The sequence below is a fragment of the Pteronotus mesoamericanus genome, unplaced genomic scaffold (genome assembly GCF_021234165.1).
Source record: "Pteronotus mesoamericanus isolate MK-2021 breed Mesoamerican mustached bat unplaced genomic scaffold, CSHL_Meso_final contig_20, whole genome shotgun sequence".
Taxonomy (NCBI): Eukaryota; Metazoa; Chordata; class Mammalia; order Chiroptera; family Mormoopidae; genus Pteronotus; species Pteronotus mesoamericanus.
Genome location: NW_026555085.1, coordinates 8863020 through 8881939, shown reverse-complemented (window position 1 = coordinate 8881939; position 18920 = coordinate 8863020). Strand labels below are relative to the sequence as shown.

The window sequence follows — 18920 nt, the reverse complement described above, 5'->3', positions numbered from 1 at the left end:
TCATATTAATTTCTTATAACTTTTTTGCTTATGATTTTAATAAAAACAAAACGTACAAGTAAGTTCTTTTTAGACCTTTGCTTAGGGCTTGTGAAAACCCCTTTGAGTCTATATTTTTAATAAAATTACTGTATGTCAATACAATCATTTCTTCTGCTACTGACAAAGCTGTTTTCTTGGAATCAAGTGGGCTCAAAGTGATTGTATTCTGCCACCCAGAAGGGAACAGAAATTAAAACTACAGTCAAATTTGTATAAGTACAGTGTGTGCACCATCTAATGGTGGGAATGGGGATTTTGGAATTTGTGACTTAACTTGTTTTGCTTACAGTAAATCAGAACTGACTTAGCCCCAAACTATAGTTACAAAGAGAGGCACACATTCCCTCATGAAAGCTGGACTCAGTACATTGTGTGACATCTGCTACCATAAATATTGAATCTAATTTTTTGTCATCACTCTTCCCATAATTTCTGAAAGCACACAACTTGTTAAGCACTATCTTTAACAATATAACTCACATAACCATCACTGTCGTCTGAGAAAATAGTTTACTAACCAGACAAATCTTTGCTACCCGTATATAACAAGATCAGATAAAATACAGCTACAAAATATTGAACACAATAAAGATATGGTAAGGTTTGTGTATTATGCTTTCTAATGTAAGAGAAAATACAACACAGATTGGCTTCAACAGCAAAGAGTTCGTTTTGGTGTAGACAACTGGGATGTCCAAGGGAGGGTGGACTTCACAGGTAGTTTGTGTCTTCATGGACCCAGTTAACTTCTGGTTCCCCGCTCTGCATTCTACAGTGTCAGCTTTGTCCTACTCTGGTGTCCCCAAGTGGCAATGGTGCTACACTTGGTCATTTTCCCCCCAATAATGCCGTTATTATCAGAACTTATCCCACCTTGAGAAACAGAACATAAAAGTTGTAAAAACTAGTATTCCAAAGAAGGTGAATGTAAATGCACTTTCTAAAAAGTTCCTCACTTGTGAAAACTAAAGAAATTATTTAGGGCCCAAAGTTCAACTGTCAAGTCACTCAAGAGAGTGAATCATTTGATCAGAATAAAAATAATTTTATGTAAACCCTCTGATAAATATAAATTAAAATATAATATATTATTGAATTTGATTAAGTGATAAAAATTGGGGCTTAGGACACCTGAGAATAATGACTAGTGAGAAAATCTGATGCAGAGTTTTGGCCCATTAACACTCTCTAGTCATTAATTCCCAGGGAAAACTGCACCAAAGTTTCTACGAACATTATGAGATAAAAAGCTTAAAAATAAACCAAGATCTTATTTTATTTTCATAAATGGTTCAATCTCTTATTACAGCTGAAATTGCTATCTACCAAGCATTTCTACAAAATTAATGTCCTGTGTATTTATTAGGTGTGACGGAACAATCACAATCAATCCAGTGTGCAATTTCCAATAAAAACCATTTTCAATATTTAAACATAACATTCTCAAATATATCTTGTTTGACCAAAACTATCCATTAATGAAAAATTAAAGTATCATTTTAACCAAAAATTGAAATTTAACTGTCTCAATATGTCACTTCCTTAGCACTATCTATTAATATTGATCATGAAATTCTAAGACTGCAAAGAGCTACATCCTTAGGAACTAGAAAGTGTGTATGATAAATTGTTTAAAAAATTATTGAAAACATGCCCTGACCAGTGCAGCTCAGTTGGTTGGGCATTGTCCCACAAAGTGAAAGGTAGCCGGTTCAATTCCCGGTCAGAGCACATGCCTAGGTTGCAGGTTTGGTTCCCAGTTGAGGTGTGTATTAGCGGCAACCTATCGATGTTCCTCTCTCACACTGATGTTTCTCTTTCCCCCTCTTTCTTCCCCCCTTCCCCTCCCTCTAAAATTAAATAAATAAATAAAAATTTAAATGAGCATAAAATGGAGCATATACTATAGAAAATGAAACAAGGTTTTTGTGGGGATGTCAGAAGCAAACTAGCTTGAGATTTTAAATTCACAGGTAATCAAAGGTTGACTATACATATACAGAAACAAAAGTAGGAAGAATGCCTGAGCATCACAGGCAGAGCGCTGCCCCGTCACTGTGGCGGTCCTGGGCAGGCCTGACAGCCACAGGGACAAGAGTGAGAATGTTGCATTAGAAGTGTTTGTCCCTTGCTCCATACCTGCTGCATTGACATCTGAATGAGCTTTCGAGCATGTACTTCTTGTCCTTGCCCCATTGAGATAGTTCTGCATTCTGTAACATAGAAGGTTCATTATGTTAAAACATAAATTTTATAACAGGACTGGGCCAAAACATTAATTTCTGAATGGTCATGGCCTCCCTCCCTCTAAGAAGGAGCTGTTATTATTCAAACAGGTCTGGCCTTGGGTTCTGTTGATGAGAGAAATTAGTGGAGCAGAAACTGGAGGAGCCACCAGTAAAGGGAAGGGCAAGGAGAACAAGACAAAAGGCATAAACTTGAGCTCTTAAGAGTGTTTGTGGGGTCTTTAGGGGTAACAAGAAGAAAGACCGATGGTGGGAGAGGCAGCTCTAATATTATCACAGATACTCAGAGAGAAAGAGGATTTTTACATTTTGCTATGTATTTTGATAAGAAACCTTCATGGTGTTTTACAGATGCTTCAGGAAAGATGTAATTTTTTTTTTATTCTTTTAGGATGTCAGGCTTGCAGTGATTTTGTCTGTTTTGTTTTTGTTTGCATGTTTGTCCATTTTCTGAGGTAGCTCAGCCCAATGAGGGCCACCTTCAAGGACAACTGCTCCTCAGATTAAATTGCCACCGCAAGAGCGAGAGTGAAGAGAAAGTGGAGGTCACTCGGAGATTAGAAGTGTGATTATAATTCAGAGGAGAATATACCACTTAGGCTCATAAATACATTTGAGGTCCCAGGCAGAGAACCACATTAGTGTCCTGCCATTTGAATTCACTAAGTTGAACAAATCTATGAAACATGCTTGTGAAACTTGAATTGGAAATTAACTTTTAAGCACGCCTTTGTGGACCTGGATTTTCTTGAGTTTGAGAGGCATGATCTCGGTACAGGGAAAGGAGGTCAGCAGAGACGTCATGAAGCAGCATGTGCTTTTGCCCTGCTCTGCTGGGTGAGTCTGAGTCCTCAGAAAAATGGGCTGCTGTGGTTGGGCAAACAATGAGGTTACAAGGGGCTGGAGAAATTCAAAGGATGGGGAGGGAACCAGAGGAGAAGTTTTCAGGATACGCCATTTAAATGGGACTGTGTAATTAATGGCCAGAGAATCCATTAGGATTTGCAGGCGCAACAGGAGGGATTTAGGGCCCCAGGAGGAAACTCTGCAATGAGTTTCCTGAGAGAACACTGGTTGGAGAATGAGAAATTGCAATAGGCCAAGGCTACTGAACAAAGCTGGACAGCCCCCACCAAGGCTCATGGTCTCTCCTGCTCAAGTGGAACAAGGCACTGATCCCAAAGGCACCTGAGAAAAACCCACACAACCTATAAAAGGAGAAGGAAGTGGGCCTTGAATGGGAGGAGCCTCCGGATGCTACCATGAGATACTGAACACTCCTTATGTTGAAAAAACACACAAAGGCCCTGTGGGCTAGCGGGCAAAGGCTGATAACGGACAAAAAGTATTAACATGTGAGTGTGAGCCACAGTCTATCTCCTCTCCTTCCAACTCTTGTGAAATACACCTTCTAAAAAGAACTCTTTTTTGTTCAGGTGGCCTGAGTTTCTCATATTGATCTTCAGGTTTAGGGTCGAGAGGAGACTTAGAGACAGAATCTGACCACTTCTCCACTTCTCTACTTTTATTCCCCTGGTTGAAGTGGCCATCACCTTTTGCCCGGATTTTTGCAATAGCATCCTAACTGGGGGCCTCACTCCCAGTTATCCCTTACTGGCTTTTCTTCCTGCTGCCTACAGGAGGATTCTGTCAAACCCTAAATCAGATTATGTCCATTCCCTGCTCAGAACCACCTGGTGCCTTCCCATTTCATTCAGGGCAAAATCCAAAACCCCATCTGAAGTTGTTACCTACAGCCTCTAAGATCCTACACAATCGACCCCCATTGCAGCCACACTCCACACACACACACACACACACACACACACACACACACACCCTTTTTCTTATCTCACCACTCTCCCCTTCCATTCACTTTTCTCGCACTGCACTAGCCTGACACATCTGGCTGAGACGTGTTTCTTTGTCAGGGGCACTGACTCACTTGCTTCACATGTTGGGTCTGCCCCGCCCTGTCAGGCGGGCCTTCCTTCCCCATCCCATCTAAAATAGCACACCCACCCCCATTGCTCTTCCCCTTACCCTGCTTCTTTCTTTGCATATTATATAGTTTTCTTAGCATAGTATATAATCGCTTGCTTATCAGTTATTGTCTGCTTTGCCCCCCCACTAGAATGCCAGCTCCAGGAGAAAAGGGGCTTAGATCAGCACCTGGACAGTGTATGGCCCTCAGTAGATGCTCAACAGTTATTTTATTAAATTTGTAAAATTGATACATAATTCACATATTAAAGTATGCAATTTGAATTATGTTTTCAGTATACTCATAAAGTTGTAGAATCAACATTATTATCTAATCTCAGAACATTTTCATCAGCCCCAAAAGAAGCCCCATACTCGTCTACGGCCATACCACCCTGAACGCGCCCGATCTCGTCTGATCTCGGAAGCTAAGCAGGGTCGGGCCTGGTTAGTACTTGGATGGGAGAAGCCCCATACTCATTGACAGTCACTCCTCATCACCCCCTCGGACCCCCGCACTCACTAGAAAAACCCCAGGGAATCAATAAGCCAAAAGTGTCTTCTTCCAAAAGACCAACCAAACTGACACCACAAGGGGGACTCTCAGAGACAACGGAGCAGAGGGTTCTGCGGGGAGCGTTGTTATTTTTGGGTGACTTGAATTTGAGAGATTTTAGTAAATTTCAACTGCCTTTCCATTTCTTTCCAAAATTAGGCTTATGTCCCTTTCCTTTTCTTTAAAAAAAATTTTATTTCTAAATAAGCAATATATATTCATAGTGAGAGCCTTTGGAAAATACAGGAAAGTATACAGAAAAAAATTAAAACCGCCAATATCCTTCCCTGGAGACCTTCATTCTTATCTTTTTTAATATGCACAGTCCACAATCCCTTACCTTCATTTCAAAATTCAAAACACTCTAAAAACTGTAAATTTTGCCATAAAGTTATTGTAGTGGCAAAAGCTGACCGGAAAGGACATGAGGCTATTTATCGTCTTTTATTGATCACCATCTTTATGAATATTAATACTCTTCTCTGCAGAGTATTATAGAATATGTGGAACACTAAAAGCTGGAAAATTTTTTATTTCTGAAACATATCTGGGCCCAAGGTTTTGGAATAAGGAATTGTACACTAATCTATGTATGTGTGTATTAAATACATACATATCACACATTACATATATACATATAAAATAACTTACCTATAAAATAACTTACATGTTCTTTTATGTCTCTACTTCTTAACAGTATATTGTGAGTATTTTACTGCCATTAGATATTATTGGAAAGAAGTTTTTAAAGGTGATACAGTGTTCCTTTATGCTGCTCATTCAGCTATGACCATTTTGTATATTTAAGACATTACCAATTTTAATATTATAAATAACATTAGATTAAACATCCTTGCTTATAAATCTTGATGTGTATCTCTCAGTATTATTTCAACTTATTTCTTATTCCTTTTTGGTCTAATAGTTTTTCAGTTGATTCATTTGTTTTCTTCTTAGGAGAAATTCTTACGTGTAGGATGCCTGGGACAAAGCATATAAACCATTTTAAAGAGGTTCTGTAACGTATATGGAGGAGGACTGCCGGTGTCCCCAGATGCAATGGAACGCTGAAATTCCTAACCTAGCTTTTACCCTCAGCTGCACTTTAACTTGCGGTACTTCCGGCATACAGAAAGAAGCCTTAAAACTTTATCCAAATTGTCTATCTTGTCTCAGGTTTTGGACTCTGGTATTATGATCACGGGAATCTCAGACACTGGAGTACTCAGAGAGAAAGAGGCTTTTTACATTTTGCTATGTATTTCGATAAGAAACCTTCATGGTGTTTTACAGATGCTTCAGGAAAGATGTAATTGTTTTTTTATTCTTTTAGGATGTCAGGCTTGCAGTGTTTTTGTCTGTTTTGTTTTTGTTCACGTGTTTGTCCATTTTCTGAGGTAGAACTTGAGGCAGTTCAAACTATCAAACTATTCAATATTTTTTTTATTTTTATAGCTTAATTTAAACCATATAAAAACTTAATCAATGTAAAATTTTACTTTGGAGTTTAATGTGAGGTAAAACATTTTTTTTTAAAGGGAACCTGCTACCCCGACATTGTTTATTTAATTCATTTTCCCTCACTCATTTGAAATGTGAATCTTATCATAGACTAAGCTGTTATATATACTAGAATCTAATTTGGGGCCTTTTATTTTGCTATGTTGATCTGTTTTATCTACTCTGAGCCATCCCCACACTGATTAAATTATCTCAACTTGATAAAGTTTTAAAAACCTGATGGCATTCACTCCCCATTACTCTTTTTCCCTTTCAAGCCTTCTTGGCTATTCTTGTCCATTTATTGTTCTAAATGATCTAAGATCCCTCTCTTATACCATTAGAAAAAAATATTGTTGCGATTTCAATTAGACTTGAATTCAATTTATAGATTAATTTAGAGACTATTGACATCTTTATAATATTGAATCTTTATACTGGGAATGTGATTCAACTCTCCACTATTTTATCCTACTTTTATGTCTTGTAAGAAAGTTTTATAGTTTTCTTTTAATGGCTATTTTAAAAATTATTTCTCAGTTTTACTTTTATTGCTATAGTGAATGGGATTTTTACATTTTATTTTACAAGATGCTCCATTGATTTTTTAACATATGTATTTTGTGGCCAGCCACCTCACTGAACTATCCTGTTAAGTGTAATAGTTTTTCAGTTGATTCATTTTTTTTTAGACAATTACACAGTCAAGAGAATAACAATGATTTTTGCCCCTACTTTCCCATAGTTATATCTTTTATTTATTATTTTTACAAAACATTTGCTACATCTCCCACAACAATGCTAAATAACAGTGGTGATAGCAGACATCTTTATCTTCCTTCCTGACTTTAATGTTCATGCTCTAGTCATTCATCAGTGAGTATGATGTTGATATTTGAAGTTCATCTTCATTATCACATTAACAAAATATTTTTCTATACTTTTTAACAGCCAAATACAAATATTAAATTTTTACAAAATGCTTTTTTAGCATCTTTCAAGGCAATAATATGATAACATAAGGGAAAGTCTTTCACTTATTGTTGTGGTAAGATTTTATATTATCATATCTTTCTTAATTCAACTATGCATTTCTACTTGGTCGAGACATATTATTATTCTTTGCATGTTGTTTTTTGTAATGTTACACTGAATTCTTCTTGCATGCATTTTAGCTAAGATCCTTATATTTATATTGATAATTTGGTCAATCTGTGGTTTTCTTTCTTTTATGCAGTTACTAGCTTGGTCGGTTTTTGATATCAGAATAATGCTATTCCCTTAAAATAAAGAGGAAAATGTATCTTATTTTTCTATGTTCTAGAATGGAATACAGCATGTGAAAGTTCTGAAGGACTTACCAAAAAATATCATCCAAACTCAGAGCCTTTGCTGAGGTAATAATTTCAAAACTTCTAATTTTTCTCATTTTGATTATTAGTCTGTTCAGATTTTTCTACCTTTCCTGAGGAAATTTTGTAAATTTGTGTTTTCTACACATTTGTCAATTTTAATGAGATTTTAAACTCTGCCCTTAGTAGAGTTTTCATGCTAAATCCATGTGGTTTCTACCTCTTGCACAGGCACCCAATGCTTTTGTGCAGAATTAATCTCCTCCAAATCTCTCACTGTAGAGCTTGACAGGCACCGGGCAGTATCCACTGTGAGTTTTCCTTCTCCTCTTTACTACAAAAACTTACCTCATTTGGTCCCATCCTTCAAGATGCTGCCAGGTAACTGGTTAATTCATCCAATAAAGGCAGTGAGAAGGAGTAAAGGAAGACAGCACTGAAGTGGTGTTGCCCAGCAAGTCCTGAATCAGATCTATCGCTACCTGGCTCTCTGGCTTTACACCATGACCTTAGTTTCCCCAGCTGTAAAATAAGGTATGTAGCTGGATTTTAAGATTTCCAGATTCTTATTTACCCCTATTTACCTTGAGCATTCTATGACTATTTGTTATCCAATTATCCAAATGAAATATTTCTAGTTAAAAATAGATTGTGGTGTTCTGACTATATAATAGTTTCATTTTCACAGCTATTTTGGGAATTTTTAACTCAAAGCAGTGAGTAGCATGGACTTCCTAACAGTCCTAAAAATGATTTAGCAAATAGTTTTTTATACTTCATTGAGTCCTTCAGTATCAAAATCAAATCTACTTTGTTTTAGTCTCCTAACAAAGTATCTAATAGAAACCTGAACGATTGTTGGAAAAACAAAGTAAGAGCAATGGACATGGAAATCACCAAATTGCCAAGCAAAGCAGTATGATAACATGCAATAACACTAAAGGTGATACAATTCAGGCCTTATATATTTATTTAACATCCTAGTTAAAATTTCTCCCAAAGAAGATCTTGAATTTTTTAATTCTATTTTAAACTCTGGTCCTAGACAGCAGCATATTTGAATTGGTAACTCTACTTGAATGTGTTCTTCTTCTAGGAACAGTATCCCTTTCTAAGAAATGCTCACTACTACTCTAGTTCCATATATGTAATTACTGCTATGAACCTATCTCCACAGCAACAGTTCACTGATTGGCCAAAAAAGGAGCACATCACCAAAGCAAAACCAATGAATTTCTTCCCTGGCTATTTGGACTTGAGATTAAGAGAGTAAGGGGAATTTCCCTGGGAGTACTGAATTTACTAAACATGTCAGTCCACAAGCCACCAGAGGTCATGAATTCTCTCACATGAAGATTAGCTGTGGCAAGGTACAAATAAAGAAACCAATATGCAGAGCAAAATGGAGCACAGAAGCAGCTGGACAAAGACCCATAGAAGACCAGATCTGAGAAAGATTCGCAAGCTACAAGGCTGTGAGAGAGGGACCACTCCTAGACCAGTGCAGATGACTGGCACACTGCAGTAAATACCAGAGCAAAACAGCCCATTTTAAAGGTGGTTAACTACGAGTGATTGCGAAAAGAACCATTTAAACATGGGTCCATGTAGAATATAGAAGGGTGTGGTGACAATGAACAGAGCAAAGACCATGCTGCCATAAGCTAACGATTTACAGTAACTTCTTAGTGCAGAGGGACATATGGTGAACACTAGAGATGACTGCACTGATTCTGTATCGTGTTTATATTAACTACGTAATAAGCGCAATGTAAGCTTTATTTCATAGAGTAGAGTTAGTGATTCACAATCAATCACTTTATTAACTTTATAAAGACATGAATGAATTAACCTAGCAAGTTACAGTTATAGAGATCTGACTCTGAAAGATCCCAAATGGCAATTCCAACAACATTCAGGTTTTCAGAGGATGAAGAGCAGATAAACAGCCCTCCTGTGGGAGGATGATGACTCAATGCTATCAAGATAGGCTTTGCCTTATGCAGATCCCTGTCCTTTAGTTCTGCTGACTCACTCACTGCTCTCACAGCTTAGGTGTTTCTAACTCCTTGCTGTCTCCTCCCCCTGGAATAACTGTCCTTCTATTTCCCACAATCCCTGCCTAATGAAATTTTATCTATTTTTTTAGATCCTTCCCAAAATATCATCAATGTAATCTCTGTATCCCATGCAGTCTGCGTAGCTCTGGATCTTATGATCAGATATGTCTATGTAACTCTGTTACAGTAGCCATCACATGGGTTTCAATTAAGTGTTTACATGTGTGTCTTTCCAAGCTATATCGTATTCATCTCTGTACTCCCTGAATCTATCACACTGCCTGAACTCAATGATTACTGAATGAAAACATGAATAAATGAATCCTCAATTACTATGTATTACAATGGTTATAGCTTTTTAAAATTTGTGACAAAATAGACTTTGTTGTTATTTTATATAGACATGACAATAAAATTTGCTCTTTTATGCTCATTATTGCTAATCTATTATCCATGTAGTATGGTCATCTGCTTATAACTTAAAAAAACAGATGTATGGTAGATAAGTTTGTTCCTCTCTGCACAAAGATATCTCTTTCCCAACCTTACTCTACATCTGAAAAGGGAGGAAAGAAGAAGTAGTTTAATATTTTTTCTAACTCAGTTTCACTGATATATTTCCAAACAGTTATAAAGTTATGAAAGGTAAAAGGGGAAAATGTGGAGGTTTTGTTAAATGTCACAGATTGCTGATCATACCCAGCTTCAGTTTCTTGGCCAATGCATCAATTTGAATTGTGGGATCAGATCCCATGGACAGAAAACATATCAGAGGTGTTCGTGTATCACTTTCTTCCCAAGTTTTCTCCAGATTTAAGATAACTGGTTCTGTGTACTTCTCCTCCAAAGAATCTGCAATATATTTTCTTGCTTGAAAAACTGTACGGTCTGGGCACCAAGATCTAGAAATAAATATGAGTTAGAGGAAAAAAATTTAATCTGTTCATTTTGTATTCTGTTTAATTCTAAGCACATAAAGAACTTATTTAATTACCAAAGGACAAAAAGCTAATTCTCCAGTATGCAGTACTGTGTAAGAGGAATGGCAAGGTTTTCTATCCCTTGATGAGTACAAATTTAATCAAGTGGTTTTGGAGTTAGGCAAAGTAGAGCAGAAACAGTAACAACATGGTCTGTTGTCAGTCGGGAAGGGATTTAGAAGTCAGCTGATCCAAGTGTCCCATTTTCACTTTTTAAATCAAATTTACTGGGGTGACATTGGTTAGTAAAATTGAATAGGTTCCAGGTATACAATTCTATAACATATTGTATTGTGTATATTGTATTGTGTGTTCATCACCTCAAGTCAAGTCTTCCTTCATCACAATTTATCCCGTTTAGCCTCTTCTACCTCCCCCACTTCCCTTTCCCTCTTGTAACCACCATACTGTTATCTGTGTCTGTGACAAGTGTCTCATTTTCAGAAGAAACTGCAACTACTCTGAGATTTTAATTGGTTATTTTTAAAAACTACATCAAGGTTATCCCTGGTAACAGAGGCTGTTAGCTTCAAGCAAGCAGTTCCTCATTAAAACTACTACACAGGGGCACATTTATTCTTTGACAGATTTTTATCAAGTGCCTGCTCTGTATCAGGCCCCACTCAGCAGTGAGGCAGGGGGAGGTGTCCTCTGCCAGCTCCGTGCCAATGGTGGCTGGCCGACCTGCTGCACACCACAAAGCTCTGCAGTCTTCAATGGAGAATTAATGCGTCAAAAGGGTCATTTGTAGGTTGATCCGCAAGCATTTATTTAATACCATCTGTGTTGCTACATTGTTGTAGGTTTGAAACACAACACATTAAATAATATCATTTGATATTTGATATTTAAAATCACAGAAAAATTCTACAGGTTATACTATTCATTTGACAAAGATTTAGTTTAAAATAATGGATAAAAGACAGATGCATCTATTCAAATAAAAAGCAAGTGGCTTTCAGAGTCTGTAGATCATGAGGTCACCATTGCTGACTGCTGTGATCACTCCCAAAGAGTGACAACAGAGGAAACAACTTTTTGTAAAAAAATGCAAGTTAAGATAGGCATGTAACACTGGGAAAGACAAAAACTACTCCAAAATTATTCAACATCTTTTTGTTAAATCTTCTGGTGGTCTTATCTAAACCCAACTCCACCCTCCTGCTTTGCCCACCAATCTACTCTCTCTCTCTCTTTCTCTCTCTCTCTCACACACACACACCACACACACAACTTCTAATATAGAAGCCTTCTTAAACTACTGGATATTGAGAAAATATGCTGGAGATCCAATGTGGTAGAAAAGTAAGTGGAAGCTACATTAACCTCCTCCCAGGACCAATCTGGAATTACAACTAACTTGTAGAGAAATCATCCTGAATAACCAACTGAACACTAGCTGGAGAGAAGCTTTATAACCATGGACAGATAAAAGAAACCACTACACCACAGAGACTGGTAGATAATGTGGAGGATGCATGAGAGGGGTTGCTGGGCTCTAAGAAGTGGCAGGTGAAGTTCTGGAGGAATATTTCAGTGACCAGAGTGTTCCTTCTGAGAAGTGTGGGTCTAAATCCCAAGCTGGGCTCCCTGGCCTACAGTACCAGAGCCAGAAAGAAAACCACATAACAACCAGCTCTGAAAAGCAGCACAGTTTCTCTCTGCCAGGGAGAGATGGCTGGATACACAGAGAGCCTCTTACGGGGCCAACCCACAAAATTCTGTTTACAGCCACTTATCCTGGGCTCTGGCAGAGAGAGGGCAGAGTAGACTAGGACATTTAAGGAGAGTCAGGGGTTAGTGGCTCAGGGAAGAGACTGAAGAAACAGCCACCAGGATCCCTGTGCTGAGCCATTCCCCACACTGCAGAAGCCACCTTTCTCAGAGCACTCCTCTCCAAATAGCATTAGCCTTTGGGGAAGCAATAGCCTTACCAACAGGTATTACTTTGCCCCATCCTGTGGTGTTTGAGCTACTGATTATAGCTTGAGGCTATATCATTGATTAGTTTAACAACTAAGGCAGAAAATACAGAGAAGCAGCAAAAACAGGAAGACAAAGAAACAGACCCCAAATGAAAGAACAAGGGGATTCTCCAGAAGGAGAAGTAGATGAAATGGAGGTAAGCAATTTATCAGATAGAGAGTATAGAGTAATGATTATAAAGATAAACAACGGAATAAAAAAAAAGACATACAAATCATTAAAAAGGACCAGCCAGAAATAAAGAATACAATATCTGAAATAAATAATGCACTGGAAGGAATAAACAGTAGGTTAAATGAAGAAGAGGATAGAATCAGTGATTAGAAAGGCGTGGTAAAAAAAAACAGGCAGAGAAGAAAAAAAGAATTTTAAATGAGGAGAGCTTAAGGAATATTTTGGACAACATGAAGTGTAACAACATCCACATCATGGGAATATCACAAGGAGAAGAGAGCAAGCAAGAGATTGAGAACCTGTTTAAAGAAATCGTGACTGACAACTTCCCTAATTTGGTAAAGGAAAAAGGCCAGGAAGCTTAGAAGGTCCCAAACAAGTTGGACCCAAAGAGCCCTACACCAAGACCCATCATAACTGAAATGACAAGTCTTAAAGACAAGGAGAGGATCCTAAAAACCACGAGGCAAAAGCAGGTAGTTACATAAAAGGGAGCACCAATTAGACTGTTATCTGATTTCTCAACAGAAACATTTCAGGCCAGAAGGGAGTGGGGTGAAATATTAAAGGTGGTTAAAAGCAAAGACCTACTACCAAGGCTACTTTAACCAGCAAAGCTATCATTTAAAATCAAAGGAGAAATAAGGAGCTTTCCAGACCCCTCCCCCCCCAAAAAACTAAAGAAGTTTGTTAACACAAAACCAGTACTGCAACAAATGTTAAAGAGCTTGCTTTAAGAAAAAGGAGGAGGAGGAGGAGAAGGAGGAGAGGAAGGAAGGAAGGAAGGAAGGAAGGAAGGAAGGAAGGAAGGAAGGAAGGAAGGAAGGAAGGAAGGAAGGAAGGAAGGAGAGGAGGGAGAAGGAGGAGAAGAAACAATAGAGGAAAATAGTCTAACAATAAAAATGGCACTAAATATATATCTAACGATAATAACCTTAAATGTGAATGGCTTAAATGCTGCAACCAAAAGATGGAGGGTAGATGAATGCATAAAAAAATAAGCCCCATATATATGCTGCCTCCAAGAAATCCATCTAAGATCAAAAGATACACACAGACTAAAAGTAAAAGGATGGAAAAAGATATTTCATGCTAATGGAAAAGAAAAAAAAAGCTGGGGTAGCAGTACTTACATCTGACAAAATAGACCATAAAACAAAAGCTATAGTAAGAGACAAAGAAGGATATTACATAATGATACAGGGAAGAACCCAACAAGAGGCTATAACCCTAATAAACATTTGTGCATCCAACATAGGAGCACCTAAATTTGTGAGGTAAATCTTGACGGTCATAAAGGGAGAGATCAACAGAAATACAGTCATAGCTGGGGATTTTAACATCCCTTTTGACTTCAATGGACAGATCTTCCAGACAGGAAATCAACAAGGAGACAGCAGCTTTAAGTGAGACACTAGATCAAATGGATTTAACTGATATCTTCAGAGCATTTCACCACAAAGCAGAAGAATATACATACTTTTCAAGTGCACATGGAACATTTTCTAGGATAGACCAATGTTATGACAAGTCTCAATAAATTTAAGAAGACTGAAATCCTATCAAGGACCTTCTCTGACCACAATGCTATTAAACTAGAAATGAATGACAAGAACACTGAAAAACACTCAAAGACTTGGAAGCTAAATAACATGTTATTAAACACTGAATGCGTCAACAATGAGATCAAGGAAGAAATCAGTAGGTACCTTGAAACAAATGAAAATGAGGACACAACAATCCAAAATCTGTGGGACACTGGGAAAGCAAGCCTAAGAGGGCAATTCATAGCATTACAGGCCTACCTCAAAAAGAGAAGAAAAAGCTCAAATAAACAATCTGACTTTACACTTAAAGGAACTTGTAAAGGAACAACAAACAAAGCCTAAAGTGAGCAAAAGGAAGGAAATAATAAAGATCAGAGAAGAAATAAGCAAAATAAAGTCTTTAAAAAAATGATACAAAAGAGCAATGGATCCGAGAACTGGTTCTTTGAAAAGATAAACAAGACTGACAAACCTTTAACCAGACTCATCAAGAAAAAAAGAGAAAGGACCCAAGTAAATAAAGCCAGAAATGAAGGAGGAGAAATAACAACTGACACCAAAGAAATACAAAAGATTGTAAGAAAATATTATGAACAACTATATGCCAAGAAACTGGGCAACCCAGAGGAAATGGATAAATTCCCAGAAACATACAATCTTCCAAAAATAAATCAGGAAGAATCAGAAATCTGAACAGACAGACTGACCTGGTAAAATTGAAGCAGTAATCAAAAAGTTCCCAACAAAGAAAAAGCCCTGGACCAGAAGGCTTCACAGGTGAATTTTACCAAACATTCTGAGAAGAATTAACACTTCTCCATCTCAAACTATTTCATAAAATTCAAGAGGAGGGAAGGCTCCCAAACTCATTTTACAAGGTGAGTATTACCCTAATTCCAAAAGCAGATAAAGACACTACAAAGAAAGAAAATTATAGGCCAACATTCCTGATGAACATAGGTGTTAAAATCCTTAACAAAATACTAGCAAACCAAATAGAGCAATACATCAAAAAGAGTCATACACCATGATCAAGTGCGATTTATTCTGGGGAAGCAAGGTTGGTACATTTGCAAATCTATAAATGTGATTCACCATATAAACAAAATGAAGGATAAAAAACATATGATCCTATCACTAGATGCAGAGAAAGCATTTGATAAGGTATAGCACTCATTTATGATAAAAAAATCTCAGCAAAGTGGGATTAGAGGGAACATATATAAACATAATAAAGGCCATATATGACAAACCCACTGCCAGCATCATACTTAATGGGCAAAAATTACAATTGTTCCCCTTAAAATCAGGAACAGACAGAGATGTCCACTTTCACCTCTCTTATTCAACATAGTACTGGAAGTCCTAGCCACAGCAATTAGACAAGAAGAAGAAACAAAAGGCATCCAAGTTGAAAAGGAAGAAGTAAAACTGTCATTATTTGCAAATGACATGGTACTATACATGGAGAACCCCAAAGATTCCACCAAGAAACTATTAGAACTGATCAATGAATTCAGAAAAGTAGCAGGATACAGAATATTCAGAAATCAATTGCATTTTTATATGCCAATAATGAACTAACAGAAAGGGAAATTAGGAAAACAATCCCATTCACAATTGCTACAAAAAGAATAAAATACTTAGGAATAACCCTAACCAAAGATGTAAAAGACCTGTACTCAGGAAATTATGATACTGAAAAGAAACTGAAAAAGATACAAATAAATGGAAGCACATACCATGTTCATGGATAGGAAGAATTAACATCATTAAAATACTCATGTTACCCAAAACAATCTATGGGTTCAATGCAATTCTTATCAATATTCAAATGACATATTTCACAGAACTAGAACAAATATTTCAAAAATTTATATGGAACCACGAAAGGCCCCACATAGCAACAGTGGTCCTAAAAAAGGACAAAGTTGGAGGAATCATGCTACCTAATATGATACTAGACTTTAAGGCCATAGTAATCAAAACAGCATGGTACTGGCATAAAAACAGACACATAGATCAATGGAACAAAATAGAGAGCCCAGAAATAAACTCATGCCTTTATAGTGAATTAATATTCGATAGAGGAAGCAAGTACATACAATGGGTTAAAGATAGTTTATTTAATAAACGGTGGTGGGAAAATTGGACAGCTATGTGCAGAAAAATCAAACTAGATGACCTTCTTACACCACACACAAGAATAAATTAAAAATGGATCAAAGGCTTAAATGTTAGACCCCAAACCATAAAAAATCTTAGAAGAAATCATAGGCATCAAAATCTCAGACACTGATCAAAGAAACTTTTTATCAGATATATCTCCCCATGTAAGGGAACCAAAAGAAAGTATAAAGAATGGGACTACATCAAACTACAAAGTTTTTGTACAGCAAAGGAAATCATCAACAAATAAAAAGACAACCCACAAAATGGGAGAACACATTCACCAATACATCTGATAAGGGGTTAATATCCAAAGTTTATAATGAACTTACAAAACTCAGTACCAAAAAAACAACCCAACTAAAAAGTGAGCAAGTGACCTGTGCAGACACTTCTCCAAGAGTACATACACATAGCCAATAAACATATGAAAATATTTTGTAATGACTGTCAGTATCTTGAGGTAACACTTGATAGTATAACCAACATACACGCAAGTAAAAATAATTGAAAAATTATTTCACACTTATGTAAGTGAAAACATTTTCTTTCTGCTTTACCCCTAATAAACTGAAGAGCTAAATTCACTCACCTCACCATGGTGGGGTTTTACTTTTTATACTAAAGCAGGGTTTGCAAAGCCTCCTTGAAGGCCCAAATAAAACATCACTTATCATCAGAGAGATGCAAATTAAAACCACAATGAGATGTTCTCATACCTTTCAGAATGGCTATCATCAATCAATCAACAAACACAAATACTAGTGAGGATGCAGAGAAAGGGGAACCCTTCTGCACTGTTGATGAGAATGCAGGTTGGTACAGCCACTGTGGAAAGCAGTATGGAGATGCCTCAAAAAATTACGAATGTTCTCCCTTTTGACCCAGCAACTCCACTTCTGGAAATATATCTGGAGGAACCCAAAACACTAATTTGAAAAAAACATAAACACACGTATGTTCACTGCAGTGTTATTTACGATCACCAAGATATGGAAGCAGCCCAAGTGCTCATCAGTAGATGAGTAGATAAAACAACTATGGGACATTTACACAATGGAATACTACTCCACTGTTTAAAAAGAAGAAAATTTTATTACCCATTGCGACAGCATGGATGGATATGGAGAACATTATGCTAAGTAAAATAAGCAAGTCAGAGAAAGACAAATACCATATGATTTCACTCATATGTGGAATTTAATGAACAAACTGAACTAACAAGGAAACATGGGGACAGACTCATAGATAGAGAGCAGGATGATGCTCGTAGGGTGGGAAGTAAGGGAATAGAGGAATTGAGCAAAAAAGGTAAAAGGACTCATAGATATGGACAACAGTGGAGTGATTTCTAGGAAGAGATGGGGCATAATGGGACAAAATGGTAATGGAAAAAATACAATAAAGATTAAATCAAAAAAATAAAAAATAAAAAAGAGAAAATGTGAAAAGTGAGAAGGAAAAGAAAAAATAGAATGTTCTTCCTTAACATCAATTTGAAACTTTTGCTTCTATTTTAATAGTCAAGCCTGCATTATACATTTATTAGTGCAATATTTATGTTTTTTTCTCAGATGAAATTGAATTCCAGCTTATAAACTAATTGCCTTGTAACTTTGTGAGTTCTATTTTTAAAGAAATAAATTCAACAATATATAATAAAGTGAATAATAAAAGCATATTTTCATGTTTTTTTGCTATAAGCACTATAATTAATATGTTGTCAAAACACACCATTCCTTGCCACCATCACCATTTTATTTGCTTGTCAAGAAACTAAAGAATTGCCATCCAAAACTGCGATTTGAAAGCACACATATTTCTTATAATAGCTACTGGGACACAGAGAAGTAAACTCACTGAAGTAAGTTCCATAATTTGACAATATGATTAGTGATGCTCTCAGCTGTGATAATACCTATCCTCACCTGATAAGTAAAAGTTTGTGGCAGGTATCCAGTGAATCATTATATCCATCAGGGATAATTTCTTCCTCTGGAGCATCTTTATCAAACCAGCTTTTCCATCCCTTCTCATTACGAGATATCTAAAATAAACAAGCCAATTAGCAAGCCATAGGAATATGGAGTTGAAATACATAACCTTAGAGGGTTATTTTTTCCAGGAATATCATTTGTCAACCATAACCACACAGTTTACATTTTTCTTCAAAATAAATGACTCCAAAAAAGGGGCTATTACTATTCCCTTTTAGTTTTTCCATTGTTTTGCTATATTATTCACTGAAATTCGGACAATGTATCAATTACACTAAATGATTGGGCAGGAAAAAAATATACAGCAGGGCTTCTCAACCTCAGCACT

The 18920-nt window shown here is 36.8% G+C and overlaps 1 protein-coding gene across 1 annotated transcript in view; it reads right to left on the bottom strand.

Annotated features, from left to right (window-relative positions):
• The window catches only part of DNAH8 (dynein axonemal heavy chain 8), a 302018-nt gene that overhangs the window by 57066 nt on the left and 226032 nt on the right, over nucleotides 1–18920 (bottom strand). The window contains exons 77-79 of the mRNA XM_054569318.1: nucleotides 18524–18642; nucleotides 10439–10641; nucleotides 2182–2255 (exon numbers count right to left, since the gene is read on the bottom strand). Of these exons, the coding sequence (XP_054425293.1) occupies nucleotides 2182–2255; nucleotides 10439–10641; nucleotides 18524–18642 (396 nt within the window). The remainder of the gene's footprint in view (nucleotides 1–2181; nucleotides 2256–10438; nucleotides 10642–18523; nucleotides 18643–18920) is intronic.